General features: G+C 44.5%; 1 protein-coding gene across 2 annotated transcripts in view; it reads right to left on the reverse strand.

The window, feature by feature from the left end:
- LOC139219763 (adenosine kinase-like) overlaps positions 1-18,671 on the reverse strand; it is a 98,980-nt gene that overhangs the window by 43,953 nt on the left and 36,356 nt on the right. For both annotated transcript variants that reach the window (XM_070851714.1, XM_070851715.1), the window contains exons 5-6: positions 12,186-12,358; positions 9,783-9,891 (exon numbers count right to left, since the gene is read on the reverse strand). In XM_070851714.1, the coding sequence (XP_070707815.1) occupies positions 9,783-9,891; positions 12,186-12,358 (282 nt within the window). The remainder of the gene's footprint in view (positions 1-9,782; positions 9,892-12,185; positions 12,359-18,671) is intronic.

The following is an 18,671-nucleotide window of genomic DNA, read 5'->3' on the forward strand; positions in this document are numbered from 1 at the left end:
GTTAAAAAAATAACATGGATCAGGCCACTTGCATTTCAAGTGTAAAAAAAAGAAAGAAAAATAAAAAACACAAAAGAAAAAATATATTGTGTCAAAGGGAAATTATGGGGTACAAAGTTGGTTTTCCATCCTCCACTTATCCACTAAAATGGTTAAACTTTTGTGCTACAAACTGTAGTGGTACAACTGATAGATCTGACCGGCAGGATACAAATTTATCACTATTAAAGTTAGTGGGCAAAGCCACGTTAATCCCACAGCATCTGTGTGACAGACAGGGAGGGTGAGATGCTGGCATATTATTGTGTTTCATGTACAGTAATTGCTCCAGCTCACAGTGCTCAGAGGTGAGATGGTAGCATACAGCATGACGACGAACAAAGCATGTCATTGGGCCTGCAGGGAGAGGACTGTCATTAGCTACAGGACGCTGATGATTGAGTAACACTTTCTTACTGCTGCAGAGGAAAAACAACTGAACACCTTCAGCAAAATCAATACAGTTGATGCCGTTGGAATGCAAATAGTGACTACTCTGGCTGCATGACACAGGATGATGCACCATTACTTATTCTGGCTCCATTCAATGTCATCATTAGCCTTTACAGTGTCAAATCCGCTCAATAAAGGGCATTATTTCCAAAAGGATAAGCGCTGCATTAATCCTTTTATGCTGCTTTCAGCAGGATAGACTCTCCCATAGCTAATATTAATGTGCTAGGTGTCAAGAGTGAGATGGCTAATCCTGATAACTCAGGATGTACAGTCATCTTTGCAGATGGCTATCTGCCCTGGACTAGCACTCCTAATAGGCGCAGGAACAGGATGTGCTTTTAAAGCTGCACTTCCCCAACGTCGTCTTCAAAGAAAACGATAATTTTCAACGGGGCTTTCTGAACTGAGAAGATAAGCCAGAGAACGGGGGAGGACAAAATAAAAATGATGCTCGCCTCAGAGAGGAAAAATAGCTTCCTGATATAGTCCTAGCTCCCTCTTTAAAGCTGACACCTAGAACATACAGTTTATCAATTATACATGAAGCCAGAATCCATCTTCTGTTGGCAGCTTGTTTGGATCCTGCCCGAGCCCTCTCAGTGGTGAAATGTGTCTGGGAGCCCCCATCCCTCCTGTCGCCTTTTTCCACTTGCAGCCTGTCCTTAAATCAATCCCTTTTTAGGCCTGAATTTATTTTTCCTGTAACAAATCTGTCTTGGCAAATGATGTCACATAAGCAGGGAGAATGACAGCCTGATGTCTATGCGGGGAACATCAACCTTGCTCCAGCAGCCTCCTCCCAAGGTGAGTAATCATGCTGAGGAGCGGTGCAGTGTGTGGATGCCAGCCAGAGTCCAAACAAACCCAGAGTCTGTTGCTCAAGATAAACAAACCAATTAGGGGAAAGGCATGTTATTCCTCAGTTGGTGGGATATTTGCTAGATGGAAAATAATCAATGCATTCTTATTTCCACAGGGTGAAGCCGAAAAAGCCTGAGCAGAATAAAATCTAGGCAGAGAGGGAGAGTGAAATTATTCATTAGAAAAAATAAATAATGGGACTAAACTAGCTACTAGTCATGTAATTAATCCATGCAGGCTCAGTGGAGAGGGGAGAGCACAGAGGGGAAGATTCATCATAGCTTTTCGCCCCTCGCTCCCAGGGATACATGCCCTTCTTGTGTGGATGAGTCAGCTTACATCTTCTGACAATTGTGAGCCAAGGGCTTTGTCAAAAGGAACCACAGTTATTGTTTTGATTGGTTCCCCCTTGTTATGTTGGGAGCGCAAAATGCTTTCAAATGTGATTGCGCCACAGCATCTGAAAATAAGGCACGCACATATAGAACATCAAAAAGGAAGATGTCTGCTTTTTATTTACTGAGGACAATCATTTGGCACTTTGGCGCTCTCCCTGGCCTCTCCTCCATACTGGAACAAGCAGCCCTATCAGTAATTGCAGGGAGCGGCCCCGTTGGCCAGCCGAAGCATTAGACGACTGGGCTCACGGTGCATGACATTCAAGTTGGCCAATAATGACGGACATGCTAATCAAAGTGGCTCTGGCCTCCCGATCACAGTGCGACTGGAGGACTTTGCCCGGTTGGGGTGGATGTGCAGCTGCTCTGGCTGCATTTCCACTCTTTCCCCTCGGGGGCTGGGCACCAGGCTAACCACTGGCACAAGAGTTTAGATGCCGGGGAAAATAAAAAAAAAAAAAAATGGCGGAGGCTAACAACGCTACACATGAAAAATAAATCACAGCCAGCTTGTTAGCATGGCAAGGGGAGAGGGAAAGAGGAAGAGAGAGAGACAGAGAGAGGAAGGGGAGGGGAAAAAAGAACTGGGTTAAGAGATTTAATGTGCTGCTGAAAATCTGACACTTGCCAGAGGTCCAAATGTTCCACCAGAGCAACGGCAGCCCTGCCGGCTAAGTCTCTATAAAGCCTCCAAAGCTGCTTACAATATACACTTGAGAAACAATAGATAAGGTCAGGGTACTAGCCTATGTCTGAGTGGGACCATGTATGAAAAATAAACACGTTCCCACTGCATGTGCTAACTCCCGACATGTTTACTGAATAACAGGCAAAAATCAGTTAGCTACTGTAGTGAAACTATTTGCCGGATGCATGTAAATCAACATTGGTCACACAAATACTCACACATTCCAGCGCTTAAAATTAGAAGTTTTGCTGCGTTTCTACTTTTTATATAATTGTAAACTGAATATCTTGCGATTGTTGGTCCGACAAAAGTATTTTGACATCAACTTGGGCTCTGGGAACTTGTTAATACAAAAAATAATCTGGATACTAATGGATAATATGAATGGATGGAATATAATATACATAAATCTACAGCCATGAGATGGTTAGCATAGTTTAGCATAAAGAATGGGAACTGTAGGAAACAGCTAGCCTGCCAAAGTTCACTGATTGACACTTTTTTGTTTGTTTAATTATTAAAACCAAAGCGGTTGTATGTGTGGAGGGACCATTTTTTCGTCTTCTTGGGAGTCTTCATATTATTGTGCAGTTTCAGCAGAGACTGAAAGACAATGGAGCAAACTCCATCTGCTAAGGGAGAATGTAAGATTTATCTTCTGATCTTTTTTTTTTTTGTCAAATTTGAATCCCCTGCGGATTATCTGCCAATAACAACGGAAACAATTAAATAGAGAGTTAATTACAGAATGCAAATACATTGAACGACTATTGCAGAAAACATGCCAGCCATAAAAAGTATCAAAACTGAGGTGCAATATGATAAAAATCTTAAAGATTACAAGTTAAATGAAATTAATCAAATCATTACAAAATATTATATTATCCTCAGAAGTCATTAGTATCCTTTAAAAAGGGAGAGGGAAAAATTACTGGCAGTTTACAATGGATCCAGGCCAAACTGGCAGAAGGAAGATATGCACAGGCTTATTACAGACCATAAACAAATTACAGCGACATAAAAGGGAAAAATGAAACCTTGCAGAAGGAAACAATTCTCTAAGAACAGTGTCCAGCATCTGCTACACAGATATGTACATCTGTGGTGATTCTTTGGAGGCCGCTATCGGGAACTGTCAAGTTGACCCGAGTGCTGCGGAAGGTTTGTGGTGAGGAGAAGATTCCAGCAATATTTATTCAGTCGATGCTTCATGCTCCGGTGTGATAATATAACAGCATCTGACACTTAACTCTACTCACTATCTTTGCCCAGGAGACACACTAACCTAAAGCGTCTGCAGCTTCATCATGTGAATCTTAATCAGATACTTAGCCAGTAGAGCAGGTTTTTACTCTCCCTGGTGAGAGTATCAACACATGGCCATCAGGCACAATTCACAGCCGCAAAGTGGCTATTTATTTTCTGCTCAGCATTACTTGACAAATAATTACTCAGTCTATTCAATTAAGCTGTGGAACTTGCACAAATGGCCACAACATCCCAGTGTAGGACTGAAACATTATTGTACGTTTTACAACTCGGGCTCATGAATAAAGAGGCGCACACACACACGCCGGGTGCTTTGATGCAGAGGGAGCAAAAGGGACAAGGTGATGGAAAGTAGAAATATCATTAAGTCTGAACTATTTCATCCCTTTTACAGCAAGGCAGAGGAAAACAGACTTGTTGCCGGTGGAGCAGATGCACACAGTAATCCGGGGTGAAAGGACATGGTGTTTTCCCTGCTGAAGAAGAAAAACTGTTTTTACAAGGTAACGTGGGTGTACAAGGAGAAAGTCACTGCATGCTGGCAGAGTAATATGGACTACAGCCTGGAAGCCTGCCAGAGTCCAAAAATGTGCCCCCCCAAGAGGCAATTACTCAAGATACAGTGGATTAAAGCATTTTTTTTTTTCATGTTGTTGTTCAAATTAGGATGCTGGAAATAAAGACTCCCAAAATAAAACGAGCAAAGCCCTGCCAACTTTTAAGTATTTCCACACACATTTCTAACAAACAAAATAAATAAAAATAAATCGCACAAATACACAAATCTAAACCAAAATAGATGCCATTCAGTTTGATGAGAACTTCTCCTCCATAATAACAAAGTGAGGTGAACCCCGACATCCTGTAAACTTTCTCCGCAACAATTTCAAACATATATGCTTTTGCAAAACTTCATTTGTTTAATAATACAATGCCTTTCTAATAATATATCACTCGGAAAGGACCACTCTGCATATTTGCACTTTTACTTTTGATGCTGAAGTACATTTTCCTGACTATATTCTAAACTTAATGCTATTGTATGTAGGATTTGAACATTTCTGACTTTGGTGCCTCCCAATGGGAATCTGAAATCACTCCCTCGTTCCCTCATTCGCTACTTACTATATAATGGACACTCAATCAGTTATTGTGAGCAGTTAATTTAGATTTTGAATGTCAGCATCATTTTGCATCATCACCGACTGATGTTGAGTCATACGACTTTCGCTTGTCGCAAATAAAATGCGATGCATTGCATTGTGGGATTTCTAGCACATAGCAGCTTGCATGCCATGCACACAAATTTTTCATTCCATTGTTTGAATGTTTGAGGATACTATATGAACTGCATTAATTCCACACTGAATTCAGAATCAGACACTCAAATAAAATGGTAAGCCATACATATAGTGCACAGTGTAGTAAATAGAAAGTCATTATAGATACATGATTGTCTCAGTTTTCCATAAACAAACATTTATTGAATCAGAATAATTTGAAATAATTCTACATTACTTTGACTTCAGCAAAACATCTAAAAACTTCTTGACGTGACGCGAGGAAGTAAAACCAAATCAGGAGTAGGGATAATTGTAAACAACCTAAATAAATCTCACAGACGAGTGAAAGCCACAGGATGTCTCCGCAGCCAGAGTCGTTTGGCCTCTCCACCCTAATTTACCACGCTCCGCCCCCTCAGGCCTGCAGGGCTGTGGAGCTGGCTGATCCTCCAGCAGGGCCGGGCCAGCCCATACGTCCCACTGGCACGGGACGCCCCGCCGAGAGCCAATCACCAAGCCCGCACTCCTGACAGCTCATTACCACTCAATTAGGCAGGTGCACCTCCACACACAGCCTACTGACAAATACAGCCCTCCCAGATGCATGTTTAACATTCGAGAGAATTATATAGTGACAGCAAACACTAAACGCCTCACCCTTATCACTTGATTGCCTCAAGATTTAAATCCTATAATTGGCCCAGGCCAGCGGGAGAAAAAAAAAAATAAGCCAATAAATATGATGCAGTCGGCTTGTAATTGAACAATTATGAATTCATATTCATAAGATGCTTGCTGGCAATTACAAAATGCCATCTGATTAAGCACAATTTGAAATGACATTGTTCCATGCTAAAGACACTGTGGTGTCAGCCTAATAAAGAGAAGACACATCATAGCAGTTGCTCGTCCACCAACATGACCTCCAGAGACGGGAGACATGCTGACACAGTGGCTTGGCCGGTGACGGACGGGACTTGGCACCCATCGCTCTTTGTCCCCTAAATCCACTGCTCACGCTCACTCACACAGAAAAATAACACCAGCAAGGGTTGACTTTCAAATTTTAACACCAGTGGGCACAGATTGAGCACATAACAAAACACAAGCAAGGCGAAAAAATGTTGATCCCTTGAGAACAGATTCTAATCAAGATGAAATGATTTACAAATCTATTTAATAAGGCTTGCCAGAAGTCAAACTTGGCATGTAAATGCGGTGGGGATTAAATTTCATCGGCAACCAAGACTGTAACTGATCGCCTGCAGACAAAGGGGGAGCCTGCCAGTTTTTTTCTCCCCCTCCACTTCTCTTCCCTCCCTCTTTCTCTCCACTGCCTGCATTTTGCCTCGTGATCCTTCCCTGGCTATGTGGAAGGACAGGGGCAGTGCAGAGTGGTGCAGTACAGAGTGGAGAGGAAAGAGAGAAAAGACAGAAAAGGAGAGGGAGGAAGGAGGGAGAAGATGGAGACAGAGGAAGGGAAGAATACTGGAGATAAAGAGCAGTGGTGAGAGGGAGAGTGGCAGCAGAGAGTAGGCTAGAAAAGGAGGATAGAGGAAGAGAGGGAGCTCAAGGTCAGCGTGAGGACAGTGTGGTCCTCTGAGTTGGACAGAGACACAGCCGCAGTCACCTCTGTGCTAATCAGCCCTTCGGCTAGCTGATGAGATGTCAGTTAGTTAGTGTGTGTGTGTGTGTGTGGAAAATCTCTCCCTTTGCTTTTTTGGCTGCAAATTGCAGGGGCTGGTGGGGCGGAGTAACAATGTGTGTGTGCGTGTGTGCGCGTGTGTGTGTGTGTGTGTGTGTGTGCCACTCTGGAGTGTAAGCAGGCTGACGTGCTGCTTGTGGTGCCAGTATTGCGCTTTTTTTTTCTACTTTTGCCCTCCCCTTCGCCTCTTTTTCTTGCATATTATGCTACGGTGACTGAAGCTGAACTCAGCTTTCCCCTGCAGTGAGGGCAAGAATACAACTGCCAATTAATGCTATATGCAGTGTGCCAGTGTTAACAGTGTGAGGCATTCTACTTCAAGTTGCTGCGCTGTTTGATAAAAAAAGGTGGGCTAGCTGTTTTCCTCGGGCGTGGCTAACCTCTTGCAGCCTAACGGGGATTGCGCCATTAGCTTAGGGCGTAAACGAACAGCGTCCACAGCTGTGATCAGGTTTGTGACCTAACAGCATTGCAGCTTGTGTCTCATTGGGTGAGTTTTGTGTATCAGGCCAGTTGGCAGAGGCGAGTGTCTCCTCCGTCTATCCTTGGGTTATTTCTGACCATCTGTGCCCAGTCATTAACAGGCCTTTTCACAGTCAATTGTCTTGTTCGTTTCCCCTCTTCCTCATTTCTGGTTCTTTCTCCACGCATGACCGTGAGCTTGACCAAGTGCTTCTTTTTACCTGAATGTAAATGGCAGTTGAGAGAGGCCATTTTATTAGCCAGGGCTAAGGAGAGCTGTCGAGCCATAGGTTAATTCAAAGTGGCATCATGGAGGATGCATCAAGCAGAGGAGATCAAATTACAGGGCAAAGCGCTCAGTGGTAAGAAAAACAAGCCAGTGGTATGCTGCAGAATGTGTGCGTGCATGCTGTGTGTGTTTAGCAGCAAGTGTATGTGTGTCTGAGAGACTGGAGAAAAGGGGGGGGGCAAAGGAGACAGCAAAAGGAGGAGGAGGAGGAGGAGGATGGGGGGGGGGTGCCAATAGAGGGCCAAGGGGGATGGGGATGGAAGGAAGGAGGGAGCGAAGGGAAGGAGGGGGGAGAAGAGGCTAACTGGGCCAGCACGCACACATCACCCCCACCAATTAGAGTCACTCATCTCCCCTTCACACAATACATCACCCTCCATTTCTGATGTTTACAATCGTCGGGGAAAGAAATAACTGTAAACATCACTGCCGCAGCGATGGCATTCAACAAAAAAAGAGATATCCTCTGCCTGAAATGTGTTTAGCCATTCCTTCTTCCCCCTCACGCCTTTGTTATTGGTCTTTGTGCAATGATTTGCCTAAGGACCCAGATTTCCTAGCAACAGCCTGCCACCAAACATTTGGCAGGAGTTCAACATTCTCTCTCTTTGTGAGAAATGGCAGTGCTGCCTCCCTGCTCTGCGTCTGCCACCAGCCCTGCTGCTGCTGCCGCCGCTGCTGCTGGATGAGCCAGACTGGCTGCAAGAGCCCTCTAATAATTCTGTTTTCATCCAATCACACCACATAGTAGCAGGCACCTTGAGAGTCTCTGCCAGGAATCATCAATCACCTCTTTAACACACATGCTCCAACAAACACAGACGCACGTGCAAGCAAATAACATGCTAACATACACACATGCACACTTTTCGGTAATTACATTTACAGATTAGAGTGTACAAGACTGCGTATACCGCCCAGCAGTCGTTTAATGAAAATCAACAAAGCACATTAATAAATAGCAGAGGTCGGTACAGTGTGTGAGAGAGAGAGAGAGAGAGAGAGAGTGAGAGAGAGAGAGAGAGAGAGAGAGAGAGAGAGAGAGAGAGAGAGAAAATGCACAATCTGGCTGCAAATTGGGTAAATACATCTGAGTGCTCTCGACAAGGTTAATGGAGAGAGGAGGCCTTAGTGAACACCGGTCTAGACACGCCACACAGTATTAAGTGGGAATAGCTGTGGCAGTGTATCTGGCTAAGTACTTTAGAAGTGCGAATGGGACTCTAATAAAGCGAATGATCCCCCTGTTTTGACAAAGAGGCCCAGGAGGGACGCCGAAAACGATGTTTGAGATTCCAAGCACTGACAAACACCCATTTGTGGCCCTTCTATCCCCCCTCAAATCCCACGGAAGCTTTTCCCTGCGCGCAAGACTGTCGGATGTGGGCAAAACCCAACTGCCAATTTGCAGAGGATGTGCCGTGTTTGCTAATGCGAAGCAGAGGCTAAAAATGAGACCACACAAACTCTGGAGGATGGGCTGACTGATCTGCTTTCTGGCACAAGCACCGACGGCTCTTTTTTTTTTTTTGGTGTTTGTTTCTGAGACTGGGCGGCTAATTATGAAACCTCTGTCATTATTGGACTACAGTGCACTCATGTTTAGAGGGCTTGCGGGCAACAGGGGGAGCATTGTGAATTTCACTTGGGACAATAAGCCGAGGAGTATGTTGATGGCGAGGCTGTAATGCTGATTTATGCTGATAATGAACTGCTTAAAAACTTGGAATGCAGTGCAATTTCAGGGCTATCATCTTGACTTGAGATCAGAGAAAATGTTGATCTGCCAGAATTAAATGTAATCCCAAGCAGTGAAACATGAGCATGGCAGGCCATCCTACTCCAGAAGCTGTAAGTGAAGACATTACCTCAGTGGTGCAGCTTAACTGTTTGTGAATGTCTACGTGCACATCTGTCCTCCTCAATCTGTGTGTGTGTGTGTGTGTGTGTGTGTGTGTGTGATTTGTCTGTAAGGGGAAGATTGTGTAGGAGGGGGTAAAGCAGAATGAACTCGAATAATCAATTTTCACACTTTCACAGCACCTGTTGGCTTGTCTTCACGTTAAAAGAAATGAATGAATGCATTACATGTAGAACAATTTCACACTGTGCTGCCGCTTCATGCACAAAGACGAAGAGAAAATAGAGCGAATGGAGCTGTATTGTCTCAATAGGTAACATAGCTCATTTCACTCGACAAAGGATGAATGGATATATTGACAATGCAGAAGGCGCGCTGAGGCATTTCCTGAATAAAGCCTCTTAACATTTTGTCCTCGTCTGGCAATAGAGTTGGGGAACAGTCATTTTGAATGTAGAGGGTCTCACTTACCGCAATATAATAGACCTTGGCTTTCTTCACCAGCTCCCAGTTGCTGTCCAAGTCCAGGTGTTTTTCCTTTTTGTAGCAGTTTGCCGCTGCCAGGTTAGCAACAAGGGACCTGCCGAGACAGACCCCATAAATCTTCTGCCTCGCTTATCATCCATCTTAATTTTGTCTCAGAAACATCCCTAAAAACACTCAGGCCCCAGACTTTCCTTTGTTCTTTCACGATATAAAAGGATGATAATGGTGTCTCAGAATGTCTGAAGCAAGGTGAAATCTTTTTTCTTGAAAAAAGGTTATCGCAAAAACAGAGATTTAAATAAACAGAGGGATTTTCAAGGCCAACAGTGAGCCCACCTCCAAATTATTCATATCATCAAATCACCTGGAAAAGTGGTCCACTGTTAACAAAGGTGGAAAAACAACAGAAATGCATTACTAAATGAACACTTGAGTTGAGTAGTGAGTGGTGGGAGCTGGAAAGTGAAGCAGGTGGCATTATCTTAACATAGCTCGTTAGCCAGTCCTTGTGTGCTGTCTCTTTATGAGCGGCCATCAAAATGAGTGCAACCATCATTGCTACTTAGGGGAAAACTGCTAGCTGATCATATGACAGGAGGGTGCTGCGACAGGAAGATGTCTGTTCTCACACAGTGAGAAAAAACATTGAGCAACAATCCTCACAGTGAATCTTCCTCACCCTAACCAGCAAACTACAGTGAATACGACTTTGTGCCTCCTGCAACACGTCTTCTCAGGCTGTACATCCTCCAATCAAGAGTTAGAGCTAACCATCTGGTTCATGGAGCTTGTTGGCAAATGGTGCTAAATGACATGATAAGAAGTAGAGTGCCGTTTTGGGAGTGGGACTTAACCAAATCTTGAAGGAGCGGGTGGTCAAAAAAGATAAGATTAGACACAAATAAGAAGCGCAATTTACACTATGTCGAAATTAGAGCCTTTATGTGTCGGTCGTTGATCAACACTGTCTTGAAAAAACTGCTACGGCTTATCTAGCAAGGACAAGTCGGACATTAAGCAAGTCTTCTTACACTTCTTCTACACTATTAAAGACAGGTCTGCATTAGATTGGGATCCTCCGCGTCCTGCCAGGACCAACGCAAGTCTAGTGGGAGAGGGCGGTTTAAACTTTGCTGCAGGCTGAGAGGGAGGTCTGGAAAGCACACATTGTGGGAGCGGGCAGGTGTAGTACACATGGGTGTGGGGTGTAATGGTCAGAAATACAGCAGGAGCAGGATTTAAAAAAAATAGTCCCCTGCCTAGTAGGAAACACAAAGGTTACCTTACAAACTCAGTTCAGGAGAAAACAAGTTACAAATGACCTTTAAATGCCTTATAGCTAACGGCACAGGCTAGTGACAACTTTTACTCTAAGTGGAACTTCCATATATAGAGAGAGATGATTAAGAATTTAAAATATTAACACAATATATTCCAAAATTATGTAAAATTCATCACAGGTTTTCGGGCTGCATGAAAAATCTGTGATCCTGGAAGCATGCCTAAAATGTGATTATTCAGCATACAGTATCTTCACAGATTACAACTCAAATTGTCAGTTTGAGTAGAGGTAGATTTTTTTTTTCTTTGAAGACTTCGTCTCATCAAAGCCTACGGGTTGTGACATACTGGCGCCCAATCCTTCAAAGCCATCACCCTCCCAATCTGGCCCTGCTGGCGACCTTTCCTCTGGCCTCCTGAGCTGTCTGTTAAACACCTGTAAGAAATATTACAGGGCTCGTCTCCCTGAGCACGGCACCTGACCTTTTCAGGTGTCAGAGCCCACATCAAACAAACCCACTAAGACCATTCAGCATGGCCGGCTCCTGGGGCGGTTGAGGTCCAGCCGCTGACTGACTGACAACTCCAGTAGCAGCGGATGAAGGGCTGCAGAGGAGGGGAGTGTTTAGAGAAGGAGTTTATTGATCCACACCTGGTCTATCATGAACTGGAGCCCTCAGTGTTAGTGATATTTGTGCGTGAGTGTGTGTGCGTGTGTGCAGGCTTTGACCTCTGCTGTCTCAGACGTGCTGATGATGATGCTAGCGTGAGAGTCACCAGAGACGCTAAAGCCCCTTTTAAAGCCAAGAAGGCTGACAGGTGAGAGCTGGGATAGCCCAGCCATCTCTAACACATTGCTACTGTCAGCCTATAGATGGATGACAACCCACTGGGGCGGCAGAGACTGAATGGGGGCCTGGAAAAAACACACTCAAGCTGTTCTTTTTCCTTTTGATGTGTGAGCTGAGCTATGATTCTCTGTTATGACTTCCAGCCCCGAGGAGTCAACTGCCTGCCCGAGGATGTAAAAATGAACCAGAAAGACTATTTTCCAAGGCCAAGCTAGACGGTCATTTCTTGGTCAAGGGTGACTGAAAGGTGGCTAACCTATTGTCCCCGGTGATACAGGCTGCACAGGTACCGGTCGGCTCCTCGTTTTGCTCATAGTAATGTGCGTCAACGTGGGCTTCTTCTGCCTTCTTCTTCAGGATCTCCCCAAAGTGGTCGGTACCGATGCACCCGAAGAAGGTAGCCACCTTGTTGGGTTCCTGGATCATCCACTAAGAAAGAGAAAATAAAAACAGCAGTTACAGTGAGCTCAGTTTACAAAATATAAGTCTGTTTGAAGGGTCAAGTTCAGCTAAGGCAGATGGCATACAAACTGTAGCTTCACAGCAAACATACTGCTTGTGATATATGAGGGCTGCGAGCTGTCGTAAACAACCCAAGACCAATTCCACTCCACATAGAGGCACTATTCTCATCCAAGCACTCCTTCTTCCCTGTGTGCTAAAAACAGTCTCATCTCCTTATTTACACAAACCCCATAATTCAAGGCTCCATTCTACTTATGCAAACACAGACTCGCTGTGTGTGAGAGCGTGTGTACCTGCTACCACAGGACACTCCCCGAACTGCTCGTCGGCCATTTTTTGGTCTCGACAGTCCTGATGTACTCAGTGACTTTTACCTGATAGGAGAGGGGGGCTGCTCAAATTCTACAGCGCTCAGGTTTAACCTCCAAAGATTTATTGACGTACAGTACGTGCTGCTGTTTGCTCATTTTATTGCAGCCTCCTGTTTTGTTGCTGACGGGGGCCCCTTGTGAATGAGATGTTGCTGCTTTTGGGGATGACCTGTATATGTGTGAAATTAATCATTTCACACGACCAAATAGCATCTCGGTGGGGGAAGAAAAATGCATTTTCATCACCCGTCCAGAAATGCTCTTCCCTGTTATTTTACGCTCCCCCTTCTGGTCTCCAGGTAACTAGTTCAGATGAAAAAAATAAATAATCAAATAGAAAAAAAAAACATTACCCAAGAAAAAAAATGATTACTTTAAGCAAGGGTCAGGTGTGTTTTAAAACCAAGGCTGCCAATTTGCAAACACAGCTGACATGGGAGGGTGTTGGATCTTTTACCGTGGTGCAAATAATGATTATTTTCACTATCCATTAATCCCTTTGTTTTTTGATGAAAAATCCCCTCATAATTTCCCATGGCCCTTGGTGATATCTTTAAATTGCATGTTTTTTTTATGATCAACAGTCCAAAACCAAAAAATGTTAAATTCAGAGGGATATTCAACACAGAGTAGTGATAAATCGTCACGTTTAAAAGTAGCTCCAAACAGCTAATGCTGCTTGTTAAGTGGCAAACTATTAAGCCATTATAAAAATAAATGATTTTCTGTCAATAGACTAATCATTTAATTGACTAATCTTTTCAGCTATGGTGCCAGCAAAATGCACAATAGTAATGTCACATATGCCTGCTGTATCCTGGCCCATGAGTGCGCCTAGCACGTGTCATTTTGAGTCATGGTTCAGTCATTCAGCCATGCCCCCACCCCTCCCCACCTGGCTGAAACACGCATACATGTAAAAACACGCACGCGCAAATACACAGCGAAAGCCGGCAGAAGTGAGCTCTTCTTCCCTAACCTCTTGCTGCAGGCACCTCACACTTATCAAGGTCACTGGCTCGGGTACACGTCAAGTCCTATCTGATTTTCCCTTCACCATGATGAGCTCCGAATCCAAGGTTAGGAGCTGCGGGCTGTAAATAATGACAGCGCGGCCCCTCCATTTGCAGGCCTCTCAGGTGGGAATACAGAGGGCCACTCCGGGGCCCCTGTCCCTCTGATGACAACATGGTGAATCACAGTGGAACCACCGACCTCGCAACCAAACCCCTCCCCACCTCCATCTGAACTCTCCTGTCTCCTCCACCTCCTCCCCCTCTCTCTCTGACCGTCGGCTGTACTCTCACTGCCAGCTCAGCTTGTCATTTTACAGGGTCATTAACAGACACACATACACACTAACATGTGCATGAGTACAGAGTGCACCCACGCAGGGAAAAGGCTGATATGCTCACACACGCATAAGGAAAAATCCTCTCTAGTGCCACAGCATCAAAACTCCCTCCCTTCCTCAAAAACCCACCCCTGCTTTTGCCAGAAGCTGTTCTCCTACTCCAATAAACACAGAGCAGCAATAGATAAGAAGAAAATGTCTTCATTATGAGCATGTAAAAATGTATCTTGCAGGTTTTTTTTTTTTTTTTTTTCCTCAGTGGTGCACAGGAGCGGGGAGTTATATCAATTCATTTCCATCCCTGGCACCCTGCAGACAATCCCTCTCCATTCCCAGATTATATGAGATAATACCTCCATTATGACAAAAGCACTATTCGCGGGGTCGCAAAGAGGTCAACCAACCCTGCGCTGGGTATTCATGCTTAGTCACATCCCAATTATACCGCAGTGGCAGAGGCAGAAATTGGCAAATGTACATCAAGGCGCTTCATTACTGAGGGCCGCTCCAGTGAAATTAAGCAGCAGATGAGACAGAGTGAGATTTGCCCCCAGGCGGCATGTTAGAGAGTTAGAGAGAGAGGGAGAGGGAGAGAGAGAGAGAGGGAGAGAAAGAGAGAGAGAGAGAGGGAGAGAGCGAGAGAGAGGAGGGAAGCTGAAAGTAACAGATTTTTCTGAAGGTGCTGGGAGCTTGCATCTTGCACAGCAGCTCATGTATATTTACTTAACTAGGGAGAATGTTGGTCCCCAAAGATTAATAAATTCCCATGATACACCACAGCGAAATATCTCTATGTACGTTTAGATACAGAAGGGAAACGTAATACAAACAAGTGAGGAAAATATCCCTGAAAAGCAGGGGGTAAGATGCCGCACAGGCGAACTCGCTAACGGCAAAGTGATGATAAGTATACATTATGTTAACTGGAGAATAAGTCTGGCGTCTCTTTCTATTTGACTTCCATTTACCCAAATAATTTCACCCCGCCACCCGCCCTGCACTGGCCCCGGGGGCCCCAGATAGCTATTAATTATGACATCTCATGGTTGCAAGGAGCCCCACTTGGGGAGCTGACCTAGGCCTGCTCCTCAACATCCAGCAGCTGCCACTCTTCACTACGGAGGCAGCCGCTTCGCGTGGCAGCTTCCAGGAGGGCAATTACACAGCCCAGATGAGATGAGGCGGCTGAATGTTTGGGACTTGAGCGCTCAGACTGCCATTAGCACTATAAGCTATTACATTCCCTCTTCTTTTTTTTTTGCTCCCCTCCCTTCCTCTGTCTCCTCGCTCACTTGCTGCTGTATATTGATGAAGTGGTAATGGGATCTCTAGTTAGATATTCCTCCTGTAAAAACATTGTCTTGTTTCTAGTCTCCCTCAGGGGTCAATGTATTCTCTGGGAGTTGCTGGGAATCATTTCTGCTCTATTAATGATGCAATTCCAATGCAATTCAGATCTACTGAAGACGCTGCACAGAGGGCTTTTGTGGGGAGTTGATAGATGACGCTCTGTGTTATCCTGCCGCTCGACAACAAAGTGGCACCTTCTGCACATCACCAGGAAGCTGGTTGGCTGTCAATCCACTTTCCACCCTCTCACACTGCTCAGCTCATCCTTAAAACAAGGCCAGAGGAGAAGTCTCCATTCTCCTCACTCCACCTCACCAGCGGGGTCCTCTTGAGAGGAACATGTCCGTGCCTAATGATGGTCACATTAATTATAGGCTTATCAACCCCGGCAAAAATTCAATAGTGCTATTTATAGAGGCCTAAAATAGCAGAGGGCGAGGGTGCTGCACGCCGGGGTGGCCTGTAACAGCCTCCTTTTGCTCCACAGCCTCTCTTTTAGAGCCAAAGGTGGAGGCTGATATCCGTGTTTCTTTTTACTGTACAGTTAAAACAACTAGCAAACATCTGTCCATCAGGACCTGTCATGGTAAGCGCTTTTATATAAAGCACGGCGGAGCGGAGGGCCCTCACCACGAGCGCTGACATTGATGAGGTCTGGCAGCTTCCATTAAATCACTCTTTCCTGTAAAGTGCCGGGCATCAAAGCAACCGGCCAAGGATTTTTCACTCAATCAGGTAACACACAAGCCACCACCCCCCCCACCCTCCTCCATGTCCTCTCAGGGGCTGGAGCCTTCTGGTCAATAACTCCAATCAGTTCAATTTCATGCACAGTTAGCCATGTTGGGGTGCTAGGGCACTGCTCGTGTTGGGGTTGCATATGTTGTTGTCGCTGTTGTTGTTCTTCTTTAATTTTTTCTCTTCCCTGGGAGGGTTGATAAGTGGGGTGGGGACCTGTACTGTGTAAAAGTGGAGACTAGCCAGAGCTAGCATGGTTGTTTTAACTCTGCCTCAGCAAAGCGGGCTCCCTGCCAAGCCATTAAAAGTCTCTGTGCTCTGCTTCAGTGACACAGCTAAAAGAATAGAGAGCAGGCGAGAAGGAGAGCTGTAAATGATCAACACGATAATGAGCTGATTATCAGTCAAAGGCATGGATAAGCTCTCTCTCCAGTAATTTCCTTTCAGATCAGTCAACCGCATTCTCCTCTCTGCAATCAACACTCAAAGGGGAGGCATAGCATGTAGCCGGATGGGAATCCGGCCCAATATCAGCTTCAAATATCCAGATCCTCGTTTTCTGATCAGTGCCTGGCTCGTCCCTTGCTGACACAACAGCAGGGTGGGGTGATGCTTGGGTATCACTACTCAAGTCTGTTTTTGTAATGGTTGTTTCACAGTTGTCGTGCAGCTTTAGGCTCTGGCTGCAGGACAACATAAAGCTGACTGATGTTCTAGTGCTGTTGAAACGTTCTCTGCAAGTATTTGGACATTGACACATTTCCTACTGTTGTGGCTCTACCTCAGCATTAGATTTGAAATTTAACACCAACAATCGAGGTTAAAGTGTCTCAGCTAGCTAGTTCACATTAAATGGGGACTTTGATTTTGTCGAAGGAAACCGTTCTCCAAGAAGTTAGTTCATTTTCGTTGCACTAGTTGGCTTGACTATGAAATCCGGACATTAAGGCCATCACAAGTTTTTGAGCAATCCCATGCTTCAGTTTTTCCTATCAAATGAAGTGGATCCTGATATCCCATTAGTTTATTATTTGATCCTTATAATAATAATGATATAGTTTCATGGGACCTTTAAGTGTGTTTAAAGGTGTTCACTGTTTACATCTACGCCAAGGGAACTATGTAGGAACTAGTGCCAGTGCGACCATGTGAGGATGGATATACATTTCCTCATTAGTCAGTTATTTTGCATTAAAATATTGTGCAAATGCAAATCAATTTGCGTTTCCATCAACTACTGTTACGCAAATAGAACGGAGGCCAAAACAATATTGCATAATTAATCAAGGACCAGTAACTTTGATGATGTCTTTTCATTGCTGATTCCCACTTAAGATGCCATTTCTATTATGAATGAGATCTTTGCATGTGATCCATGCATATTGTGGCATATTTCTAAATCAGCCACTAGAGATGAGAGTAGGGGGAGGTGTAACATGTAAGGTTCACAGATAAACATTTCACCTCTGCGTTTTTTAATTGTTAATTTTCTGAGATTTCTGCAAGAGGCATGTGCTTAAAGAGGAAGTGGCAGCAAGATGCATGTGGTTTGTTTTTATTTTTGCCTTTATTAGATACCTGACAGTAGAGAGACCACAGAGCAAATCACCTTTTTGTTTTAAATTACCTGAATATGCACAAACAAAAAACCTAAAACCCTGTCTCTGATTCTTTTAGAACTCTGGCTTTTCTGGTGAATGTAGCAACACTTTCAAAATTTCTTTTATATCCTCAGTTTGAAAGGTAGAAGGAAACACACCTATTGTTTTATTTCAGAGCCAATGTCCTAGAGTAGGGAACCAACACAATAACAAACGCGTTCCTGTCTATGTGCATATGGACTGCTCTGTACATCAGCCATGTTTAAAGCCCGACAAATAACAAAAAAACAACAGAACACAGAGGATGCTACAACTGAGAGGGAAATAAACAGTCTGTCTATACTAGACACTGGTATGCTTCCTCCGGGGAGTGATGTTAGACAACACAAAACGCCAAAACAAACGAAGGCAGCTTGCGTGTCCGCATACATGTTTGTCACAGACAGGGCGGCTGGCGGGGAGGTGACAGCTCCCAGGAACAGCGACCGATGATAAGCATCAAACTCGATGACGTGCTGACAGACTCCATAGGTTCTGATGTTAAACACGACAAGAATGTCCCCGACAGTATCTCTGCACCCTCTTCAGTGAGCTATCAAAGGGCAAGTTCAGTGAGCTCACAAAATAAACCCCACCACACACACACACCTCCTTACTCATCTCACTGTAGCATCTTCGCACTGCATAGGAATCAGGGATGTGTCGCTGTCCCCAGGCAGCAAGTTTATCTAAAAAGGAAACACCTGATTTTTTTTCTTTTTTGGCTCCTCTTCATTCCTCGTCTCCCTTGTTAAACACACAACCTTGATTTTGTTTTTGTTGCCTGGGAGGGGTGAATTATTTACAGGATAAACAAGGTGATG

The sequence above is a fragment of the Pempheris klunzingeri genome, chromosome 20 (assembly GCF_042242105.1).
Source record: "Pempheris klunzingeri isolate RE-2024b chromosome 20, fPemKlu1.hap1, whole genome shotgun sequence".
Lineage (NCBI taxonomy): Eukaryota > Metazoa > Chordata > Actinopteri > Acropomatiformes > Pempheridae > Pempheris > Pempheris klunzingeri.